Source organism: Cupressus sempervirens, chromosome 5 (genome assembly GCF_028749045.1).
Source record: "Cupressus sempervirens isolate cs-2001-9-10 chromosome 5, ASM2874904v1, whole genome shotgun sequence".
NCBI classification, from domain to species: Eukaryota; Viridiplantae; Streptophyta; class Pinopsida; order Cupressales; family Cupressaceae; genus Cupressus; species Cupressus sempervirens.
Genome location: NC_143122.1, coordinates 873,299,808 through 873,323,263, shown reverse-complemented (window position 1 = coordinate 873,323,263; position 23,456 = coordinate 873,299,808). Strand labels below are relative to the sequence as shown.

At 39.4% G+C, this 23,456-nt stretch overlaps 2 protein-coding genes across 5 annotated transcripts in view; both read right to left on the bottom strand.

The window, feature by feature from the left end:
- Window positions 1-23,456, bottom strand: part of EMB2762 (CCAAT-binding factor) — a 277,094-nt gene that overhangs the window by 97,776 nt on the left and 155,862 nt on the right. The gene's annotated exons all lie outside the window — the stretch shown is intronic.
- LOC149558709 (uncharacterized) lies at window positions 14,602-17,813 on the bottom strand. Its single transcript, XM_089786158.1, has 6 exons — window positions 17,158-17,813; window positions 16,787-17,019; window positions 16,500-16,652; window positions 15,961-16,361; window positions 15,407-15,806; window positions 14,602-15,288 (listed from the first exon to the last, which is right to left on the bottom strand). Exons 1-6 carry the CDS (start codon window positions 17,811-17,813, stop codon window positions 14,645-14,647), a joined length of 2,487 nt encoding a protein of 828 aa, XP_089642284.1. The 3' UTR covers window positions 14,602-14,644.

Below are 23,456 nucleotides of genomic sequence, written 5' to 3'. Positions count from 1 at the left end.
AGATTTGTTGTGTAAGAACCCCAAATAGGCTCTATGCTGATCACTGTTTGTTTCCCTGAGTGTAATGATTGTTTTTTGTTGGTTCTTGAATGTTTCAAGCTGCTTCTGGTTTTTTTTTTTTTTGAGTTTATAAAAGAGAATACAAATATTGAAACTAATTTACCCAAAATTATAACTCAAATCTAATTATAATGCTGATCGAACTCATTTATTCAGATGGCTCATACAATTTATACAATGTTTATTGTTGGAAGAATACATAAAAAAAACATCAGCATTAATAGTTGAAAAAAACCTGATTTTTGACTCCAAAAATGCAAACACGCTGCTGATTGCTCCCTCTCTAGGCAGCGCCTATCAAAATCTGCAATATTAAATCTCTGATTCTGAATTTACTGTAGCGCGGTACTGTTCACGGCACTGTTCACGTCACTGTTCACGGGCACTGTTCACGGTACTGTTCACGGCACTGTTCACGTCACTGTTCACGGGCACTGTTCACGGTACTGTAGCTGCTGTTATAAATCTGCAAACAGATCCATCCAATTTTCTCCTACTGAAACACAATATTGACTTCTGGATGAAGCCAACTCACAGGCAAAATTCGGGTGATATTTCACACCTTCAAATTGCATCAACTCTGAAGAAACTACGTCCTCCACAGTCTGAATTCTTCTCGAATTTGTAGAAACCCTGGTTTTAAATAATTCTCATAACATGCTCTTGAAGGAAGACAAGGTTTGTTTATAAAGACTCCTCAACTCCAGAATGAGGCTCTACGCTCAATGTGGGATAAAAGAATATAATAATAACATAAAAAATGTTATTACATTAGAACTTAGAAAACCCCTTTTAATTTTTCCATAAGCTTGGACCCACAATTAATTGAAATATGGCCCCCTTTTATGATATCATGACCCTCACTTAAGTTATAATATAAAAACATATTATAACTTAATAATATAAGCTCAAAACCAATAATGTTTATTCTAACTAAATAAACATTAATATCTCCATTATTACTCAACATTTTTGAATGTCGTCTGAACCGGGAGCTAACATGATAGAGCTGCATATGACCATACCCCTTTTCTAAAAATAGCAGGGGTCCACCTTTATAACTCCAAAATTGCTAAAAATAGCCTGACCAAGCCAAACTCATAATAAACAAACTCTGGCAACCCAGAAGTGTACTCTTCTCAGGTCCTTGGAAGATCTCCACACCAAGGTGACCCTCTAACCAATCCTACTAGCCTACGAGGGTCTCTGATAGGCTAATCACAAGCTAAAGTGATGTCTCTAGCTAGAAGGGGACATCACAGTCCACCCTCCCTGAAATTGCTTGTCCTCAAGCAATATCAACTCTGGATGCTGTAAAATCTCCTCGCTCTCCCAAGTAGCATCCTCTATCGGCAAATCCTTCCACTTCACCAAATATTCCCGGATGGTACGTCTCCTCAAGTTCCTTTCTCTGAAATCAATGATAGCCTCCGGAATCAAAACAAGTTTTCCCTCATCATCCAGGGGCGGTAATACTGTAGAAGGCACAATATGATGCCCCAACGCCTTCTTGAGACGTGACACATGAAAAACATTGTGCACCTTGCTCTCTGCCGGTAAGTCTAACTCATAAGCCACCTCTCCCACTTTCCTGATAATCCTAAATGGACCATAGTATCGTGGCTTAAGTTTCTCGGCACCATTCTTCTTGAGAGTGGATTGACGGTATGGCTGCAACATAAGATACACCATATCTCCAACCTCAAAAGTCCGCTCAGTCCTCTTTTGATCTGCGTATTGCTTCTGCTGATTTTGTGCCTTAGTTATATTATCCTTGAGAGTCTTAACAATGTCTTGACTCTCCTGTAACAAATCACCTGCACTGGGCACTCTACTGTCACTCAAAAGCAGATCCATAAAATTGGGTGCCTCATACCCATACAGGGCCATAAAGGGTGACATCTGAATAGACATGTGATAAGTGGTGTTGTAACAATACTCACAGAGATAAATCCACTTTACCCATGCCTTCTGTTGCCCTGTTATATAATTTCTGAGATATCCCTCCACCCATTTGTTCACTATCTCCGTCTGACCATCTGTCTGAGGGTGGTAGCTAGTACTCGGAGTGAGCTCTGTCGCACACAACCTGAATAACTCCTGCCAAAAGTGACTCATAAACCTGCTATCTCTGTCACTCACAATGCTCCGAGGTAAGCCATGTAATCTAAATATCTCTTTGAAGAACAACTCTGCCACTTGTGTAGCAGTGTATGTAGCAGTGATCGGAAAGAAGTGTGCAAACTTCGTAAGGCGATCCACAACCACATATATACAGTCCCTGCCTTGGGCTCTAGGTAGTCCTGTGATAAAGTCCATAGACAAACACTCCCACTTCCTATCAGGAATCGGAAGTGGCTGCAGTAAACCGGCTGGATAGGAGTGTTCCTGCTTATTCTGCTGGCAAGTGAGACACTCCCTAACATACTGAAGTACTTCTCTTTTGAGCCCCTTCCATGTGAAGCGCTCTCTAATCTGCCGGTAAGTCTTGTAGAAACCAGGATGTCCTGCCATAGGTGAATCATGAAAAGATTTCAGAACCATCCTTCTCACCGCTGATCCTGGGACCAAAAATATTCGCCCTTTGTAAATGATGAGCTCATTCACAAGGGTGTATCTGTTGTCCTGAATAGTCCCATCTATGAATCCAGTTGCCCAAGTATCCTTCGCATACTCTGCAAGGATCAAGTGTCTCCAATCCTCCGATATGTCTGTCAATAAGCTCAAATGGGGCCTACGTGATAAGGCATCAGCAACTACATTCTGCGTCCCCTTAAAATATGTAATATCAAAGTCATAGGACTGTAACTTGCTCACCCACTTTTGTTGCCTATCATTGAGATCTCGCTGCCCTAGAAAATGCTTTAGGCTATTATGGTCGGTTTTGATACAAAATTTGCTACCTACCAAATATTGCCTGAATTTAGCCAAAGCATGCATAATGGCTAACATCTCCTTATCATATATACTGAAGCTCCGCTCTGGCCCTCTCAATTTCCTGCTCTCATAAGCAATAGGGTGCTTCTCCTGCATAAGCACCGCTCCAATGCCCTCTCCGGAAGCATCACAGTGTAGCTCAAAAGGTTTGTTGAAATCTGGTAATGCTAACACTGGACAAGAAGTCATCAACTCCTTAAATTTCTCGAAACACTCCTGTGCCTCAGGAGTCCACAAAAAAGCTCCCTTTCTCATCAAATCTGTTAAGGGTGCTGCATGCCTGGAATATCCATCCACAAACCTCCTGTAGAAACCACATAGTCCCAAAAAGCCCCTCAACTGTGTAAGGTTCACCGGTGAAGGCCACTCCACAATGGCACGAATCTTTTCAGGATCCATGCGTACGCCCTCTGCACTGATGATGTGACCCAAGTACAACAACTCTGTCATGCCCAAATCACACTTCGACTCCTTTGCATACAAGGATTCTCTGCCCAATATATCCAACACCGTGTCAAGGTGAACTAAGTGCTCCTCCCAAGATCTACTATATACCAAGATATCATCGAAGAAGACAAGTACAAATCTCCTCAACTGAAGATGGAAAACCCTATTCATTGTTGCCTGAAAAGTAGCGGGTGCGTTAGTTAGCCCAAATGGCATAACTACAAACTCAAAATGGCCACAATGACATCTGAAGGCTGTCTTCTCAATATCCTGCTCTCTAACTCTGATCTGGTGATAACCTGATCTCAAATCTATCTTTGAGAAGAAGCAAGCTCCATGAAGCTCATCTATCAACTCATCGATCCTGGGAATGGGGTACCTGTTTTTAATTGTCTTCCTATTAAGCACCCTGTAATCAATGCACATCCTCAATGTCCCGTCCTTCTTCTTTACTAACACCACTGAAGAAGCAAAAGGAGACTTACTTGGTCTAATGTGGCCCATAGCAAGTAACTCCTTTATGGTTTTCTCAATTTCATCCTTCAACCTCTTCGGATGCCTATAAGGTGTAATCATGATGGGCTTAGCCCCCTCCTCTAACTCAATGATGTGCTCAATACCCCTGTCTGGTGGTCTACCCGGTGGAATGTCACTAAACACCTTAGAGTGTTTAACTCTAAGCTCCTGAATATCAGGAGGATATTCAATCTTCTGCTGTCCCTCCTGTGATGGCATTAACATGCACTCTGCTGCCCATTCTACCTGATTATGTCGAATCAATCTAGCCATCCTCCGAAAAGAGACCATCCTGAGATCACTATCCCTAATTGCCTTAAGGATATGTGTCCTCCCATTCACTTTAAACCTCATCTCCATCTCCTTGAGGTTAAGAGTGAACTCACCAATATCGTGCAACCAACTCATCCCAAGAACTATATCTGTATCTCCCATAGGCACAACATAGAAATCTGCCTTAAAGTCATAATTATTAACTTTCAATGGGAGTCTAGTGATCTTACGATCACAATTGAGAACATAGCCATCCGCTACCCTCACTCTAATTCCCCCAAACTCCTCTGTTTGTATGCCACGCTTCTCCACCATCCTAGCATCGATGAAATTATGAGTGGCACCTGTATCAACCAAAGTTATAACTCGCTGTCCAGCAAGTACTCCTCTCATCCGGAATGATCCTTCTTGCTTAATACTAGTGAGACGAGCTTCCCTAAGTTGCCCATCTCCTTCCCCATCCTTGGACTCCATTTCAAACAAGTTTTCAGCCTTGTCTTCCTCTTTTCCACCATCCATTTCCTCTATATCAGACTGCTGATCTGAATTATCTGATTCTGATTCCTCATAGTATGCCCACATAACTCTGTTAGCTTTTCCCTTTGGCCTAAGAGGACAATCATGGTTTGCATCATAGGGTCCCTTACAGTAGAAACATAATTTTTTCTTCCTCAAATCATTTAATGTTTCCCTGTCAAAAGGTGCTGGAGTTTTATCTTTAGAATCATTTTTAAAATCAGTCCTCTCTGGTTTTTTATAAAATGGTTTGTTATCCTTACTAGAAGATGCTCCTTTGGACTGAAATTTGTTTGTTGGGACTGCATGTTCCATACTTCTTGCCTTTTTCATCGCTTCCTGTAAAGAAATAGGATCAAATGCCTTTATCCACCCTCTCAGTGGTTCGGATAGGCCCTCAATGAAAAGAACTATCAATCTACGCTCTGAAATGTTTGGCACCATCACTGCCAACCGCTGAAATTCACCAATGAAATACTCCAAGTTGCCTGTCTGTTTCAACTGTGCTAAGTCCCGGAAGTAAATCTCTGGATCCTTCTTATCAAATCTTTCAACCAACTTATCCACGAAGTCCTGGTACTCTGTCACCTGGTTATGCTGAAGTGTTACCATACCATGGTACCACCAATCATGTGCTACTCCCTCCAAATGCAAGGTGGCATATTTGATAGCTTCAATCTCTGTCATTGGCCTCAGTGCCAAAAATGTGTCAAGCTTATGAACCCAAGCTTGAGCTGTCATCTTACCACTCCCATCAAATGTAGGCATAGTAAGCTTGCCTGTAGCCCTCTTCAGCTCACTATTTTGACCTCTAGGCCTCCTATCCTGTCTGAGTGACCTGTAATGCTCTCTCCTCTGATTAACAAAGCGTTCAAAGGTCATCCTCTCCCGAACCTGTGGAGCTAATAATTCCCATTCATCATTTGCAGCCATGAGTGCATCTGCAAATATGGGGTCTCCTGCCGCCTCCTCTGTCGGATCTTCTTCTGGCTCCTCCGGAACAAATGTAGGGCGTGTAGGCCTATCAGCTGTTCTAGAATGGGTCTGTTGTGGTCTCTGATTACCTGTAGCACTCCTGTTATCTCCCTGTACTCCCTGTTCCCCATTCTGTCTAACAGGTGGGTTCATCCTTTCTACCATAGTAGTGAGTGCCTGTAATGCCTGTGTCATCTGCTGCTGCCCTGTAACCATTGCACGAAAGAATTCTCTGGTATCCTGATCATCATTATTCCTCCTGTTTCTAGGTGGACTACCATCATACCTCTCTTCCATATTTCCTGTTTCCTGTAGCTGTTCTCTGTCAATCAAAGCTCTCCTGCGGGTATAGTACCTGTGTGGTCCAATTTCCAGTGGCTGCATATGACTCCCAAACCCTCAGGATGGCAGGAACTAGGCTCTGATACCACTGTAAGAACCCCAAATAGGCTCTATGCTGATCACTGTTTGTTTCCCTGAGTGTAATGATTGTTTTTTGTTGGTTCTTGAATGTTTCAAGCTGCTTCTGGTTTTTTTTTTTTTTGAGTTTATAAAAGAGAATACAAATATTGAAACTAATTTACCCAAAATTATAACTCAAATCTAATTATAATGCTGATCGAACTCATTTATTCAGATGGCTCATACAATTTATACAATGTTTATTGTTGGAAGAATACATAAAAAAAACATCAGCATTAATAGTTGAAAAAAACCTGATTTTTGACTCCAAAAATGCAAACACGCTGCTGATTGCTCCCTCTCTAGGCAGCGCCTATCAAAATCTGCAATATTAAATCTCTGATTCTGAATTTACTGTAGCGCGGTACTGTTCACGGCACTGTTCACGTCACTGTTCACGGGCACTGTTCACGGTACTGTTCACGGCACTGTTCACGTCACTGTTCACGGGCACTGTTCACGGTACTGTAGCTGCTGTTATAAATCTGCAAACAGATCCATCCAATCTTCTCCTACTGAAACACAATATTGACTTCTGGATGAAGCCAACTCACAGGCAAAATTCGGGTGATATTTCACACCTTCAAATTGCATCAACTCTGAAGAAACTACGTCCTCCACAGTCTGAATTCTTCTCGAATTTGTAGAAACCCTGGTTTTAAATAATTCTCATAACATGCTCTTGAAGGAAGACAAGGTTTGTTTATAAAGACTCCTCAACTCCAGAATGAGGCTCTACGCTCAATGTGGGATAAAAGAATATAATAATAACATAAAAAATGTTATTACATTAGAACTTAGAAAACCCCTTTTAATTTTTCCATAAGCTTGGACCCACAATTAATTGAAATATGGCCCCCTTTTATGATATCATGACCCTCACTTAAGTTATAATATAAAAACATATTATAACTTAATAATATAAGCTCAAAACCAATAATGTTTATTCTAACTAAATAAACATTAATATCTCCATTATTACTCAACATTTTTGAATGTCGTCTGAACCGGGAGCTAACATGATAGAGCTGCATATGACCATACCCCTTTTCTAAAAATAGCAGGGGTCCACCTTTATAACTCCAAAATTGCTAAAAATAGCCTGACCAAGCCAAACTCATAATAAACAAACTCTGGCAACCCAGAAGTGTACTCTTCTCAGGTCCTTGGAAGATCTCCACACCAAGGTGACCCTCTAACCAATCCTACTAGCCTACGAGGGTCTCTGATAGGCTAATCACAAGCTAAAGTGATGTCTCTAGCTAGAAGGGGACATCACATGTTGCTTGGCGATTTTTTCTAAGGAGGAGCAGCTTAGAGCTGTTTGGCAATTTTTTTTCCTAAAGGAGGCATTTTCTTGCTTGGCAATTTTGTTAGGGTGAATCTAGATTCTTTCCTCTTGCCTTGGCGACTTTTAAAGGGTCTGATTTTCTTGCAATGGGCTGCGAATTTCTGCCCTAAGGTTGGGCGATTTTGTTGGTGAAGAGGTTATATGATCTGAGGTCTGATTTTTGGCAAATGTGTGGGCGATTTCAAGAGGGCAAAATTCTGATTTTTGCTAGGGCATCATTATTTGCAAGGAAGGTTGAAATTTCCAAAATCTGATCCGAACTAAAAGAGGGTCCGGTTATTGGTAAAGACAAAATTATGGTAAAATCAATTCATTTTAGAGGTGAAGATTGCTAAAGGTGGATTCTATTCCTTGTTCTTGCTTGGTTTCATTTCCCTTATATTCGTCTTGCATTCATCATCGACCACTTCATCATTCCATTTATAGGCTGAAGTTTGGAGATTGATAAGTGTAGATTTCATGATAGGACACTTGGCGAGGCAGATATAAGCTAGACCACCCCAAGTTTAAGTTGGGAGATATAAGTGTGGTCCATCCTAAGGTAACGAAGAGGGAGAAATAGTAGTAGTCCCACCCCTAGGTTGAAGGTTGGAGATTGATAAGTGTAGAGATAGGACTTGGCGAGGCAGAAATAATCTAGATTCCATCGATAGAAAGAAGGTTGGAGATCGATAAGTGTAGTTCATATCATTTAGAACGAAGGGGTAGAAATTAGTGTTTAGGATGGTAGATGTTAGTGCAAACAAGAACCCAAAGGGAATGAATACCAAAAAAGACAAGGCAGACATGATGCCTAAGACTACCTTCTTCTCGAAAGTGAAGCGAATAAGTGATACCAATATTGGTACAGTCAACATGATATAGTTGAAGGACAGATTGAAGGAAGGACAATCCCCCATGGCAAAAAAAATCTACAAAAGCGGAATTGTACATGCAACGGCTTTCCCTCCTACCTTGCCTTGTCCAAAATTGGTAATGGAATGTGCATCCCGATTTGATTTGGTTGGTAAGTCCATCATTTTTTATGAAGGAAAGAGAGTGTTAGCCAACATCGGCGGACAGGTGGTTGAAGAAGCATTTAATATTCCCCAGTACAAAGGCATGACAGTGGTAATGATGGATCAGGTGGCTAAGTTATTTTAGGATAACCAGGAGGCTTACTTCATTCATCTAAAGCATAATTGGCTACACGAGGGCAAGAAGGGAGTCACCTAGTCATCAAGCCTCACCAAGTCAGCTTTCAAACTAAAGTACGGCGATCTCATTATGCATCTCAACCGAACCATGGGCTTAGCTCAAGGTATGCAATTCGAAAACTAAATGTATTACTTTATTGATGAAATTGAAAATGGAAAGAGAAAATTTGATTGGGCTAGAATCATAAATGAAAATTTAGAGTTGCAACTTAGGACAGTGCAAAATCAAAAGCAATTCTATATGGGATCCTATCTTTTCTATTTGATTGCGAGACTATATGAAAATCCTGGACTTAAGGCTTTAGGAGTGATTGGCAATGGGTCAGGGCAATGTTTGGTGCATGAGTGCTATCCACAGCTTCATTTGCACAACACTAAAAATTATAAGATGTTTTATGACACCTCTGCCATGAAGATGGTAAGGATATTACAAGGGACACCTGCTAAGAGGCTCTCATTGGAAGCAGACGCAAAATTTAAGAAGTATGGGAGTTGGTTCATCCAATTTTCACAATTCACATATATTAGAGTAGCAGGAAGTACAGTTTGCCCCAAGAGATACCCACCCGACAAGGTAGTTTTGATGGAGTTGGCTAGGCAACTTGAGCATTATGACAAAATGATGAAACTTAAAGGTGGGAGAAGGATTACCTTCTCATTTGGAATAGGCAATGATACTTGCCCCAATCCTGTCGCCTTTGCAGCTGTGGAGAAGGAATTAGAACAATATCATCTAGGATGGTATAGAGCAAGGCAAGGATTCGATCCTAATGGTCTTATCAAGGCATCTCACGGAAATACATTCAAACATTTCCCTACTATAGAAGATTTTTGGGCCAATGCATGTGATGACTTTCATGTGAGAAAGCTAGCTTTATCAAGATTGTAAGTGAACATGATGAGGGCAATCAGATGGAGAGGACTTGATATCCCCAATCAACTGGAAGATGATGAAAATGTGCTAAAAGGAGATAATGATACAGTGGATGGAACGGAGTTGAATCCAGTGGATTGGGATGATCATCAAGATCCTTCTTTGGAGGTAGTTACAAGGACAGTTGATCTACACGCCAAGTCGTGGTACAATGGGAAGTTAAAGAAATTACAAAGTCAGAGGGTACACCTTACTTATGAGAAGATGAAACCAGAGGAAGATCTAGCGGAGTCAATCGGACAGAAAGGTAAGGGTAGTAGCCAGCAACAAAGAATAGTTAAGAGCAAGAAGAGAAGTTTGAAGGTTGAGAAAAGTAAAGAACATCAGGAACCTCCAGCAAAGAAATAAAATGCAACACTGTCAAGGGAGAGCATAATTGAGGCTAAAGACTAAAGGGATAATTCAAGTGGCCGAGAGGAGAACGTCAATGAGATAGAGTTTGGGTCGAGATTGGATGAGTTGGGGAAGGTTGTCATCAAGAAGAAACATTTGGGCACCCTTGCCTCCCTCAATGCCTTTACCAGATATGCGAAAGAATATGAAAAGGATCATGAGAAAACACTGCAAGCGGCGAGCAACATGATGAATTTAGTTGAGCTCAAGATGAAGCATACACTTTGCCCTCCCATGAAGAAAGTCAATGGCATGCTAGCCAAGCTCATCGCTTTGGCTAAAAGGATGAAAGAAAAGGGTAGAACAATATTAGAAGATCATTTGATGTAAGCCCAAGTGGCAATTTTTCCTTCTTCTTGGGTAGGGTAGGTGTCTGATTCTGATTGGCTACCATTTTGGTGCCTTCTCTTCGGTTGCCACTTTTCCTTTTTTTTCATTGGTCCACTAATGAGGTGGCATCTTCTCATATCGCAACCCTAATTAGGGTTTCTAGGATCCAATTTGGATCGTTGATTTTGCCTCTTAATCTCTACCGTTGGTTGTAATTTTGGCCTCTATATAAGGCCATTTGCTCTCATTTGTAAAAAGTCGAAGAAAATTGTTGCTAAGATAATACCAAAATCGCTATTCTTTATCATTGTTATGACTTGCATGGTGATTAAGAACATTTGGTGTTATTGCATGGTTTCTTAGATTTCCTTTGAAGATGTTAAAGTAGATTTTATTTTGAGAAAGTTGTTAAGTAAGAGTAAGAGTAGATGGATAGTTGCATGGTGATATTAGTGGATGTTTGATAGGGATCTATAAACTAGGCCACTAGCATCTTAGCGGCTTGTTAGGAAGCCTTGCGTGGTAAACTAGTCCTTTTCCCTTGAATCATTGCATCTATGGAGGTAGAGCCGCTAGTTAGCTTTCATCAGATTTGATCCTCGTCCATTTGCTAATCTTTCCATTCATAGAACTAGGAGTAGAGTAGCAGATAGTTTAGTAGTTGGAGTTCAATCGAGAGAGAAGTTAGGAGAAGCATTATTGGTAGACACACCCCCATCATCGCCACCATCAAACATTATTTGGCACTCGTATATTTTACAAACCCATCATCATCACCATCACACCAAAAATCCAAGTCATCCTTGAATGAACAACGTAAGGCCACCTACATGATTACTAGCAAATTACATCGATATAACTGAGTTAGTATCCACAGGTGTAAGGAACATTGGACTTTATCTCATGCCTTCATGAGTATTAATTTTTCAAGAGAGGAATTGAGTGTTTGATATTCCATATCAAGTATTCAATTGCTATATGTTATGTAGTGGTAAAAAACTGACATCAACAATACCTTTTAAGAAAGTCACTTCCTTATTTTCTTCCATTACTTTCCAATTGCATTATTCTTTTTATTTCTCCTCTCTTTTCCTCCTCTTCTTTATTTTTTATTTTAATGCACTTTCCTCTCTTTCATACCTTATTTTAAAGGAATCACGTATCTTTATTACATATCTCAGGACTTTTCATTAAATTTAGTTAACTTATATTATATATTTACTTATTTACTTTCTTCAATATTATCTCTTATAGACAATATTATTTATTTATTCATACATTGTAATTTTATTACTATATAATTTCATTTATTTTTAGATCTTATTTTATAATAGATTATGTCACTACTTATTTTTATATATTATAATAATATTTTTTTTATTATTTCTTATTTCTAATATATTAATGCTAATTGTAATATATGATTTTCTTATCATCATTTATTTAATAATATTATGTTATTTATTTATTATTAAAACTCTATCTTAAAATTGAGACATGGGAATCTTCCCTTCCCAAATTTGCTTGCCCTCAAGCAAATTGAATGTCCACAGAATCTACTACATAATCATCCTTATAAAGGCATTGAATTCATTTTAATATTTGATCGACTTTGAATAGAAATTCGTATCTTTGGCATCATGGAGCCCACCAAAAAAAAATTTTAATAAACAATGCCATACACAAAGGATATGCATAGGTGCATGAAGACACAAAGTATACACATAATACACATATTGTTATATTGAAATATTACTTTTATTTCATTAGAATGTTTCCTTGCTCTGTCATTTTAATGTATAGGATGGCAAGATCATAGCTCTAATAGCAATTGTAATGTCCCCTTTTTAGGTCGGTCATGATTGGTACTTATTTAATCAACAATAGTGTTCGTAACAATCATTTTAGTTATCAAATGATATTATTATTTGGATTTACAACTGAAAGATATAGAAGTTATCCAAGTCCATTTCACAAAGACTCACAAAACACTGACCCCTAGCTTCTATTGGAATAAGATCTATTAGATTGGATTTATACAAGCCCCTCTTTGGTAACACTATACATCCCTTTCCATAAGTCAAATAATGAAAATATTGGAGATAACTTTTTGGTTTTAAGAAGGAGACTTCAGGTGTATTCAAGTTGCTTAGACACCAATCCTTAATAGGTGTTCCCTCAAAGTTTAAAGGTCCAAGTCCGTTTCATGAAGATTTACTGAATGCTGACCCCCACCCTCTATTCAGATACATCCATTGATTGTAATTTACTCAAGCCTCTCCTTGATTGCATCATAGACTCCTATCTTCAAATAACCAATAATAATATTGAGAAAAAATTTATAATAATGATAAAAGTATTTACATTAATAAATAATAGTGTCTCTATCCTCAAAATAACATCATCATTTTATTATAAGTTATGCAAATAAATGAAAATGTATATTATATAGATATAATATTGTTAGAATCTGAAAAGATTAACACCCCAGAAAACTAGTGCAAAGAGTAAATATCTAAACTATGAATGCAAATGATACAAAATCAAAATAGCAACACAAAGTTAGTCTCCAAGAGAGTAATGCAAATGCTAGAAGCAAAATAGCATTACGAGGATGCAAAAATAAGAGATGCAAATACAAGCCAGGTAGCATGCTTATATACGCTAGGAGGTGGCAACACCAACCAATGAGGAGCAACCATCTATCGGACTAAAGATAGCAAAGTATCTTCCCAAGATAGCTAATAGATGCTCACATGTAGGAAGGTGACACCTCACAACCATTCACCTAATAAGACATGCTTTATTAACCTAAGCGAGTTTATTAAAAGTGTAAGAAAAACCTAGCAAAATAGGAAAAATAAAAAACTACACTAACAACCCTCATAAGCGAAGCTTAGGTGGATGTAGAAATGGGTCCCGGCAAGTCAAGCCTGATGAGGTACCCATGTACATAAGATTTCCCAAAAGAGAGAGAAAAGAGACCCCCCCACAAAAAAAAAAAGTCAGGACTCCGAGTGAGAGGAAGAGGCCCCCCCAAAAGATGAAGCATCCCGCACCCCTAGCAAAGCTCGCAAATGAAGGAACTTGCTCTCAGTGAAGGGTTCGGTGAAGATATCAGCAACTTGCTCGGAAGTCGGACAATAGCGAAGGTCAATGACATGACCATGGATGAGCTCCCGGATGTAGTGCATGTGGACCTCTATGTGTTTGGTCTACTGATGATGAACTGGATTCCGTGAGATCTGAATGGCACTCTGGTTGTCACAAAATATGATTGATGGCCATCTGATCTGGATACCAAACTCAGTGAGAAGATGTTGAAGCCAAATAGCCTCAGTGGCGGCATTTATAGCCCCCCGATACTCAGCCTCAGTAGAAGACAGAGCAATAGCAAACTGCTTTTTGCTCGACCAACAAACAGGACCTGACCCAAGTGAGAAGCTATACCCTGAAGTAGACTTGCAATCCTCAGAATCACCTGCCCAATCTGAATCTGTGTAGCCCACCAAATCAAGCTCAATACCTGCTGCGTAGTGAATCCCACAACTATGAGAACCCTGAATGTAGTGAAGGATCCGCTTGGCTGCTTTCCAATGTAACTCATGGGGCTCCTACATGAATCGAGAGACCATGCCTACAGCATAGGAGATGTCAGGTCTCGTATGAGTCAGATAAATGCAATGTAACGAGACTCGGACTCGGCTCAGACTCGGCAAGGGTAACTTGACTCGTGACCCGGCTCTGACTCGTGACCCGGCTCTGACTCGTGACCCGGCTCGGCGGTGACTTGGCAAAGTGAAAAAACCTCAAAATTTTGAGATTTTTTAGGATTTAAAGAACATTCCATGCACCCATTATTGAATAAAGCATAAAGACACAATAACATCATTAAATAGAAGATAATTTGATCATAATGCACATGCCACATACTTAAAGTTAAAAACTTAAAACTTAAAAGTCAAACATCGATTACATATGTACAATACTACAAACTACAAAGTTACAAACTTACAAAGGTAAATTGCTAAAAGTAAATACTATATTACTAGTAATTAAAGTCAAACTAAGATAAATCCATGCAAACCATCAAAATGTATGTGTATTATCACTTATGCATTATGAAATCCAACACATCAAGATTCAATAGTCATCATCAAATTCAAATATTCCAAATGCTGATCATATATTAAGTTACTGTTAAACTGTTAAACAAAAAGTTAAAACAAGACTATAAGTCTACAGCTATGGCTCCTAGTCGAAGTCCTCATCATCATCCTCATCCTCATCGTCATCCTCATCATCATCGTCATCCTCATCCTCATCCCCAACCTCAGCCTCAACCTCAGGCTCAGGCTCAGTATAATCTACAAAATGCCTCTTAGTAAGGCATCTAAGGTAGGTCCTGGATGTCTCAGTAGCCATAGCATCAGCTCGTGAGGTGCCTCTAGGATCAACTGTACTCTCTGCCTCTGGCTCTGCCAATCTCTGTGAGCTGCCACTAGGAACAACTGGAGCTCTCTGGTCCTCTGCTGCCATAGCCACAACCTCAGCCTGGCCCTCTCTATCTGCCTGGTCAAGCCACTGTAGGTCCTCATCATCAAAGATAGGATCAGTAGCCTCAGTGATCCAATCAGACTCTGGATCAACCTCCTCTAGAGTAACCGGAGAGGTGTCACTATCCAAAATCTCCCTGATCCTAATGCGCAGGTTGTAGTGCACAAAGACTAGACTATTCATTTTCTGCACAGACAACCTGTTACGCCTCTTTGAGTGGATGTGCTCGAACATGCTCCAGTTGCGCTCACATCCAGAAGCGCTACTTGGCTTGCTCAAAATGCGGATGGCGATTTGCTGAAGGTTTTTGGTTGAAGGCCCAAACATTTGCCACCATCTATCTGAATTTTGAAAAAAGGAAAACAAAAACATATTAGTCTCATTTCAAAATTTGAGCTTTAAGTTTAAAGCTAGAAATTTATAAACTAGATTGTATAAGGCTTAAGCTGCAATCTTTACCTGGCTGCAATTTTGTACGACCTTCTTTGCAAATTTGACTTGAAAAAATGGGCCCTGATGCATTATTATAGGCATCCATCTCAAGCAATATATCTGTGGGATTAGGAGACATCTTCGATACCACTGTGTATAGGCCACTAAGAACCTCCTCATCTGCCTTGAAATCATCAAGGAAACAGTATGCCGGATTGAGGTAATAGGCTGCTGCGTGGACGGGCTTATGAAGCTGATTTTGCCATCTCCTATCAATTATGTCCCAAATAGGGCCATAGTTTTCCTCAACTCCTACATATTTGGCCTTAATAGTCTCCTTTACCCTATCCATGCCTTCATAAATGTAGCCCATAGAGGGCTTCTCGCCATCAGCAACTCGTAGGAGGGCTACAAGGGGCTCGGTGATCTACAAAACAATTAAACAAAAAAACAATTTAGTGAATGATGAAACTTTGCAAAGTTGCACAATGAATATAAATCAAAAATATGTATGAGACAAATTAATTTATAAAATTTTAAGACTTAAGCTTTTAAAATTTAAAATTTAAATTTTAAATTACCTCCACAATCTTCGAACATGGCTCCCAAAAATCATCATCATCATAAATGCATTTTGTTGCATCTATCCCTGCAGGGCTGCTCGCAAAGGAGGAGGAACTCCATTCTGGACCAACAAACATGCACCTCAACTCTAACCTTGAACTTAGCAAGGATTTTAGTATGATAAAGTTAGAGGCAAATCTTGTGATACCAGGAAGAGGCAACTCCTTTCCCTTCGTGTATTTCCTCATAGTGCTGAGGACCAAGGTGTGATTATAGATGAACTTACAAAGATTTTTGGCCTTGGTAACACATGATTTCACCCATACAAGCTTGCCAATATCCTCTAACATGAGGTCGATGCAATGGGCCGCACATGGAGTCCAAAAGATTTTTGGGTGTCTCTCCATCAATAGTTTTCCTGCAGCAATTTTAAATTAGTTAGTAAACAATGAAAAAAATTTATGTATTAAAAAACTTTTAATTTTCAAAATTTAATGAAAAACTAAAACAATTTTTTTAGGAGTAGAACTTAGAAAGTTAGAAATTCAAATTTTACCTGCAGCAACATAATTAGCTGCATTATCTGTCACCACTTGGACAACATTGTCTTCCCCCACCTCCCTTATGATCTCCTTAATAGTCTCACATAAGAATTTTGCATTTTTCACACATGAGGAAGCATCTATGGACCTCAAAAACATGGTGGATCCTAAAAGTGAAAATTAAACAAAATAATTATCATTCAAGAATCAAGAATCAATACTCAATAAAACAAAATTTTCGTTATTCAATAATAGTATACATTAAATTTTAGACTTCAAGAAGTAGAGCATGATGAATTACCTCCACTAGAAACAAAAAAATTTAGGAGGGTTTTTGACCTCCTATTTATCCATCCATCTGTCATGATGGTACACCCCTTTTGGCTCCAAATCTTTTTGTGGTCCTCCAACTCAAGTTTCATCTCCTCAACCATATCTAGCAAGAGGGGGCCACTCAACTCATCTTCAGTGGGGGCTTTGAACCCCACACCACAGATGGAAACTGCATCAATCATCCCCTGCCAATAAGGAGTCCTATTACATTTATAAAAACATTTTAATTAGTATATTTCAAATTTTCAACATTAAGTTAAAAGTATAAAATTGAATATAAATTTTAAAACTTAAAACGTAAAACAATCAAATATAAATGAAGTTGAAAACTTGAAGTACCTGGTTGCTATAAATGGAATGTCGTAGAAAAACCAAAACTTGCAAATTGCTCTTACTCCAGCTTCATGTCTCTCCCTATTCCAGCCCATGCTCTCAAGTGAGGGTTGCGCACTAGGAGTGGTACGCGGTACAAAAAAGTTGTCCAACTTACTAGACTTTTTGACTCTAGGACGAAGAAGAGCAGCACTACTAGAAGGGGCAGCAGCAGTAGCATCACCAGAAGTGCAAGGAATAGATGTAGAAGAAGCACGAGCAACAGAAGCACTAGGACGATAGGGGGGACGGGAAGAACCTTCTCCAACACAGCCTACTGACTCAAAAACATTTGCAGATGAGCGTGGAAGGGAACTAGAACCAATCAAACCTAACTCTTTTAATTTATTTTTTTTAAATTCTTTTTCTTGTTCATATTTTTCCAAGGCTACATAACAAAAACGTTGAGCCTCAACAGATGCAGCTCCACAAGGCTCAATATCATGACAACGTAAGCCAGCAATATGGTATTTTAATCTATTTATCCCCCCACTATTAATGGTTTTACAAAATAGGCATTTTGTTTGAGTTCTCTTTCTACCCGGAAATTCTATGGTGAACTTCCAACACTCATCTTTTTTGTTGCCTTTAGAGAGCTTGGGTTTTTTACCTCCAGAAGCCATTATGACTTAATTAAGGAACAATGTAAAGGTTGCTGCAATAAGACATTTTGGACCAAATATTACCATTTCAGCATTGCATTTTATGAAGATCTAAAGTAAAAAAAAAAGCTAATAAACAAATATAAAAAATTCATGCAAAAAACCCATAAGCATAGACAAAAAAATCATCAAAATCTAAACAATCAAGTCTTACCTCTTTCAAATGCTTTGGGAAGTGTTGAGAAGATCTCTTATAAACTCCTTGATGATCTAAATGCAAGCTCCAATGTCACAAATGCAAGCTTTTCTCCTCCTCCTTTCAACTGGTTGCAAAACAAGAAACCTCTATTTCTCTTCTACCTCTCTCTCTCTTTCTTCTTTTCACTATTGACTGTTATGGGAGCCCTTTAAGGGTTATATGAGTGAGATATGTAAAAAAAAAAACATAAAAAAAAATGCAAAAAATTATATTTTTATGGCCTAGTTTCGTGCCCGTCACGGTCGAGTCAAGTAGGCCGGGTCACGCGAGTCACTCTGTGACTCGTAAATGAGACTCCCAACAAGTTGGCGGTACAAAGTGCCATAAACAAGTAGAGAAGAACATTGAGCCTCAAGTTTGACTCCAGAAAGGAAGGGAGTCGGAGCAGGCTTACAGTCAGCCATATGAAACCTCGAGAGTATATCTAGAGCATACTTGGATTGTGTGATGGTGATCCCAGAAGGAGACTGAAGGATCTCAATCCCGAAAAAGTAATGCAACAAGCCCAAGTCAGTCATCAAAAAACTGTCCTAAAGGGCCACTTTGACAGCCTTAATGGTGGGTGAAGAACTTCCTGTGATCAGCAAGTAATCAACATACAAAACCAAAAATAGAAGTGAATCACCCTGTTGCAAAATGTAGATATTAGGATCAGAATGGCACCGAGTGAACCCAACTGATAGAAGGAAGGAGTCCATCTTGGCATACCAGGCTCGAGGAGCCTATTTCAAGCCATAGAGAGACTTTCGAAGACGACACACAAGTGAAGAATCCTGAAGGACGCCCTGTGGCTGCTCCATGTAGATCTCCTCATGAAGGTCACCATGAAGAAAAGCACTCTTCACATCCATCTGATGTACTTCCCAACGATTAGCTACAGCAATGGCAAGAACAATTCGAATGGAATTCATTCGGGTAACTGGCGCAAAAGTCTCAGAGTAGTCAATCCCAGGAACCTGGGAGAATCCTTTGGCGACCAAGCGAGCCTTGTGTTTGTCGACTGACCCATCTGCTGCAAATTTTGTCTGATAGATCCACTTACATCTAACAAGTTTTCTTCCTTTAGGAAGAGGGACAAGATCCCAAGTGTGGTTCCTCATCAAGGAACTATACTCTTCTTGCATAGTTGTATCCCACTCAAAAATACCAGAAGCCTCATGAAAGGACTGTGGATCTGAGGCAATAGCAATGAAGACATGTGGAGCATCCTGGAATTGTGAACGAGTTCGCTTGGTGTCTGATGGATCCCCAACCCAATCACCTGCAGACTGCAAGGTCTGTCTAGCCCAAAGTGGGCAAGAAGATGGAGAATCTGGAGGGGAATCATTAACCTCTGAATGATGACTAGGAGAGGAAGGAGGTGAGTTCTCTGAATCACTTTCTGCATCAGAAGTAGAGGTAGAAGACTGTTCAGGTGAATCTGACTCATCAGAAGATCTGTCATGTATTCCAAGTGACTCTAATGTCAAGGTAGAAGGAGTTGGAGAAGTGATAGAAAGTGAGCTTGAAGATCCCTCCTCAAACTGAACACTCCTCTCAATGAATAACTCATGTGTAGTAGGGTGGAGCAACCGATAACCCTTCACACCATCAGGATAACCTACAAATATGCAAGGTCTGCTTTGCGGATCCAAGGCCTTACGTTTCTCTATAGGAATGTGGGCCCATGCAGGGGAGCCAAAAACTTGAAAGTGCTTAACTAATGGTTTCCGACCGCTCCAAGCTTCAAAAGGAGTAACTCCCTTCAAGGCTCGGTGAGGAACACGGTTATGGATATAACAAGCACAGTTAATGGCTTCTGCCCAATACTGTGGTGCAAGAGATCTAGAGTGAATCATACAGTTTGCCATTTCCTTCAAGGATCTATTCTTCCGTTCTGCAACACCATTTTGCTGAGGATTGTATGGAATTGAATGTTGTAAATCAATCCACTCTGAAGTGCAAAATCTTTCAAACCGATGGTTGACATACTCACCACCATTGTCTGTGCACAAAACCTTGATGGCTTTCCCAAATTGCTTTTCTACAAAATTTTTGAAGTCTTGAAAATGATCAAATACCTCTGACTTCTGTTTGAGAAAGTACACCCATGTATATCGAGAAAGGTCATCAATGAATGTGAGGACATATCGGGCCCTGCTGAAAGAAGGATGTTGAAATTGACCAGCCAAATCACTGTGAACTAACTCTAGTATCTGTGAAGCTCTCCATGTCTTACTATTGTCAAACTTTTCCTTAGGATGCTTACCAAGAATGCAACCTTGGCAAACACCTCCTGAGAATTGAACCGAAGGCAACCCTGTGACCATGCTCTGCTGGTTGAGCTGATGCAAATAGCGGAAGTTAAGATGGCCAAACCGCTCATGCCATAATTTACTCACATCATTAGAGTGAGTGAGCAAAACAGATGAAGGAGGATCAGGAACAAAGTGAGAAAACAGATAGAGCCGTGACTGATGATTTGCTCTCCCAACTACAACTACACAATCACTATGCAACTCACGTATCTCCATTGAATCAGGAGTGAACTCAACCCGCTTGCCTAAACCTGTGTGAGTGATTTGGTATATTGATAGGAGATTAGTTGGTAATGAGGGTACACAAAGAACATCATGGAATGTGCCATCCCCCACATCAACAGACCCTCTCCCACACACCTCAATAGGAGTGTCATCACCCATCAAAATAGAAGGCATAGTACATGGCTCCAAGGATGCAAGTTCTTCCTTAGATGAAGCCATGTGGTGCGAAGCACCCGAATTAAGAACCCAAGTGGATGGTGAGGAAGCAACTGCAACAAGAGCTTTGCCCTTTCCTTTCCCCTTGTTGTTTTATTTTGCCTTGTTAGACTCTTCATTAAAACTTTGTTTGATAGACTCAGAAACACTAATATTATTCTTCTCAAGAATGTATGTCGAGTGATCAATTTGTTTCTTCAAACATTTATGTTCATAATGACCGAGTCTTTTACAATAGGCACATTTAACCTTTTCTTTCTTAGGCTTATCGCCCTTAGAGGATGAGGTATCAATAGTTGCTTTTGAAGCAATTGGTATCTGATCCTTCTTTTCCTCACTATTATTTTGTTTCTCATCCTTACTATTGTTGTTACTACTTTGTCCTTTTTGTTCTTTTGTGCCTTGGTTGGTTGCTAAGGCATGTGACTTAGAGGACTTAAGAGTGCCCATCTGGATTAGCTTGTCCTATTCTAGAGTGAAATTGACAGCAAAATCATCTAGAGATGGCATGGTGAATTGAGTACCAAGTGCACCCTTAGTAGCATAGAAGGTAGAGACAAACACAAAATATTCTGAACTTAACTTAGAGAGAATATTGAGAATCAGTTGTTCATCTTTCTTTTCAATTCCACATTGTTTTAACTGCAGCCTTAGTGATTTCAATTTGATGAAGAAATCTTGGATTGTGTTGAAATTACCTGGACTCAAACTAATTAATTCATTTTCCAACATATGACCCCTCATTGAATCTTGTGTGCCAAATAATGTTTCTAGCTTTTTCCATACTTCATTTGGTGTATCCAAAGACTCAATGTGAAATAGCAAGTCAGGAGAAACAGACAAACACAATGTTCCATATGCCTCATCACATTTGTTAAACCACTTAGGCTTGTCTTCATCTTTAGCAGGTTCAGTTTCAAGTCCCATAGTTATCCTATTTAATCTAGCTTTCCTTAAGTGAATTGTCATACGTGATTTCCACTCAAAGTAATTGTATGGAGTTAGGATGGGCATATTTGTTTGATCCATGATGAAGAAATGCAAAGAAATGCTAAAAAGAAGAGAACCCAGCCACGACAATGCCCCCCCCTTTTTACTCAATCAAAGAACCCCCCCCAAAGAAATATGATTTGGCACTTTATTTTAGTGTGTTTACAACTACCACTAGAAAGAAATACTTAGTGGTCTTGATTTCAATGCATTACAAACCCTCATGAAGAGCATATGCTAAAAGTGAAACTTGGGCACAATAATCAAGGAAACAAATAGCACCACTTCGATCTACTCAAAAAATCATGCACTTTCAAAAAAAGAATCGCCTCGATTCAAAGTCGTATGAGAAAGTTATGATCCTCCGAAGTTTCCAAAACGAGAACTGTGCACAGTCACGGCTGAGAATCTGCAATTTCTGAAGAATTCATGCATGAAAATCAAAAAACAACTCCACTAGTGGATAGAGCACAAAAAAATAGCCAAGTTCATAACAAGAATCATCAAAATCGGAGTCCGTATGAGCAAGAACGAGACATTTGAAAACTGCATTCAAATCTGCGACTGCCAACGGAGAGGGGTATGTCTGTAGCTTTTCATGCTCGATTCTGCAAAATATATAGCTTGCATGCAAAATCTAAAAGATACTCAGATGGTTTTTCGAGGCTGCGAACAAAACTCAGAAAGCGTTTTCCTTGCTGATGTACAGAAGATGTTGCTGTAGTGTAAATCAGACGCCTTTAACAGTAAAAAAAAGGCTCCAAAAATCAAGAAACGACCCCAGCAACCAAAACATGACATGCAAATGCTAGATCAGCTTCCTAAGTCCATTAATGGCATGCTGGAACCTACAATACTGATTGAAAACTCCAAATATGCAAGTTGGTTATCAGATTTGAGATTGAAACCCCAGAGAAAAATTGTTTTTGTCAAAACTTTTCTGATTCTCAAGATCATCCAAAGATGCAAGAGAAGAGCATACTTCATTTTCCAAAAACTACAATAAAATTTATTAGCCCCCCCCCCCGAATCTCTCAAAAAAAGAAACTAAAATCTACTCTTGCACATAGAAAAGCTCTGATACCATGTTAGAATCTGAAAAGATTAACAACCCAGAAAACTAGTGCAAAGAGTAAATATTTAAACTATGAATGCAAATGATACAAAATCAAAATAGCAACACAGAGTTAGTCTCCAAGAGAGTAATGCAAATGCTAGAAGCAAAATAGCATTACGAGGATGCAAAAACAAGAGATGTAAATACAAGCCAAGTAGCATGCTTATATAAGCTAGGAAGAGGGAGGAGGTGGCAACACCAACCAATGAGGAGCAACCATCTATCGGACTAAAGATAGCAAAGTATCTTCCCAAGATAGCTAATCGATGCTCACATGTAGGAAGGTGACACCTCACAACCATTCACCTAATAAGACATGCTTTATTAACCTAAGCGAGATTATTAAAAGTGTAGGAAAAACCTAGCAAAATAGGAAAAATAAAAGACTACACTAAGAAATATATCTTAAAATCATATAAGATTATTTAATTCCTCCTCCTTTTCAAGAGATCTGATTGTATTTATATTCTCCGTTATAATCATAATCCATTCGAAAAGTCACACCCTTTCATAATTACAATCCACGTGAATAGTCATAAGTCTTCATAGTCACAATCTTT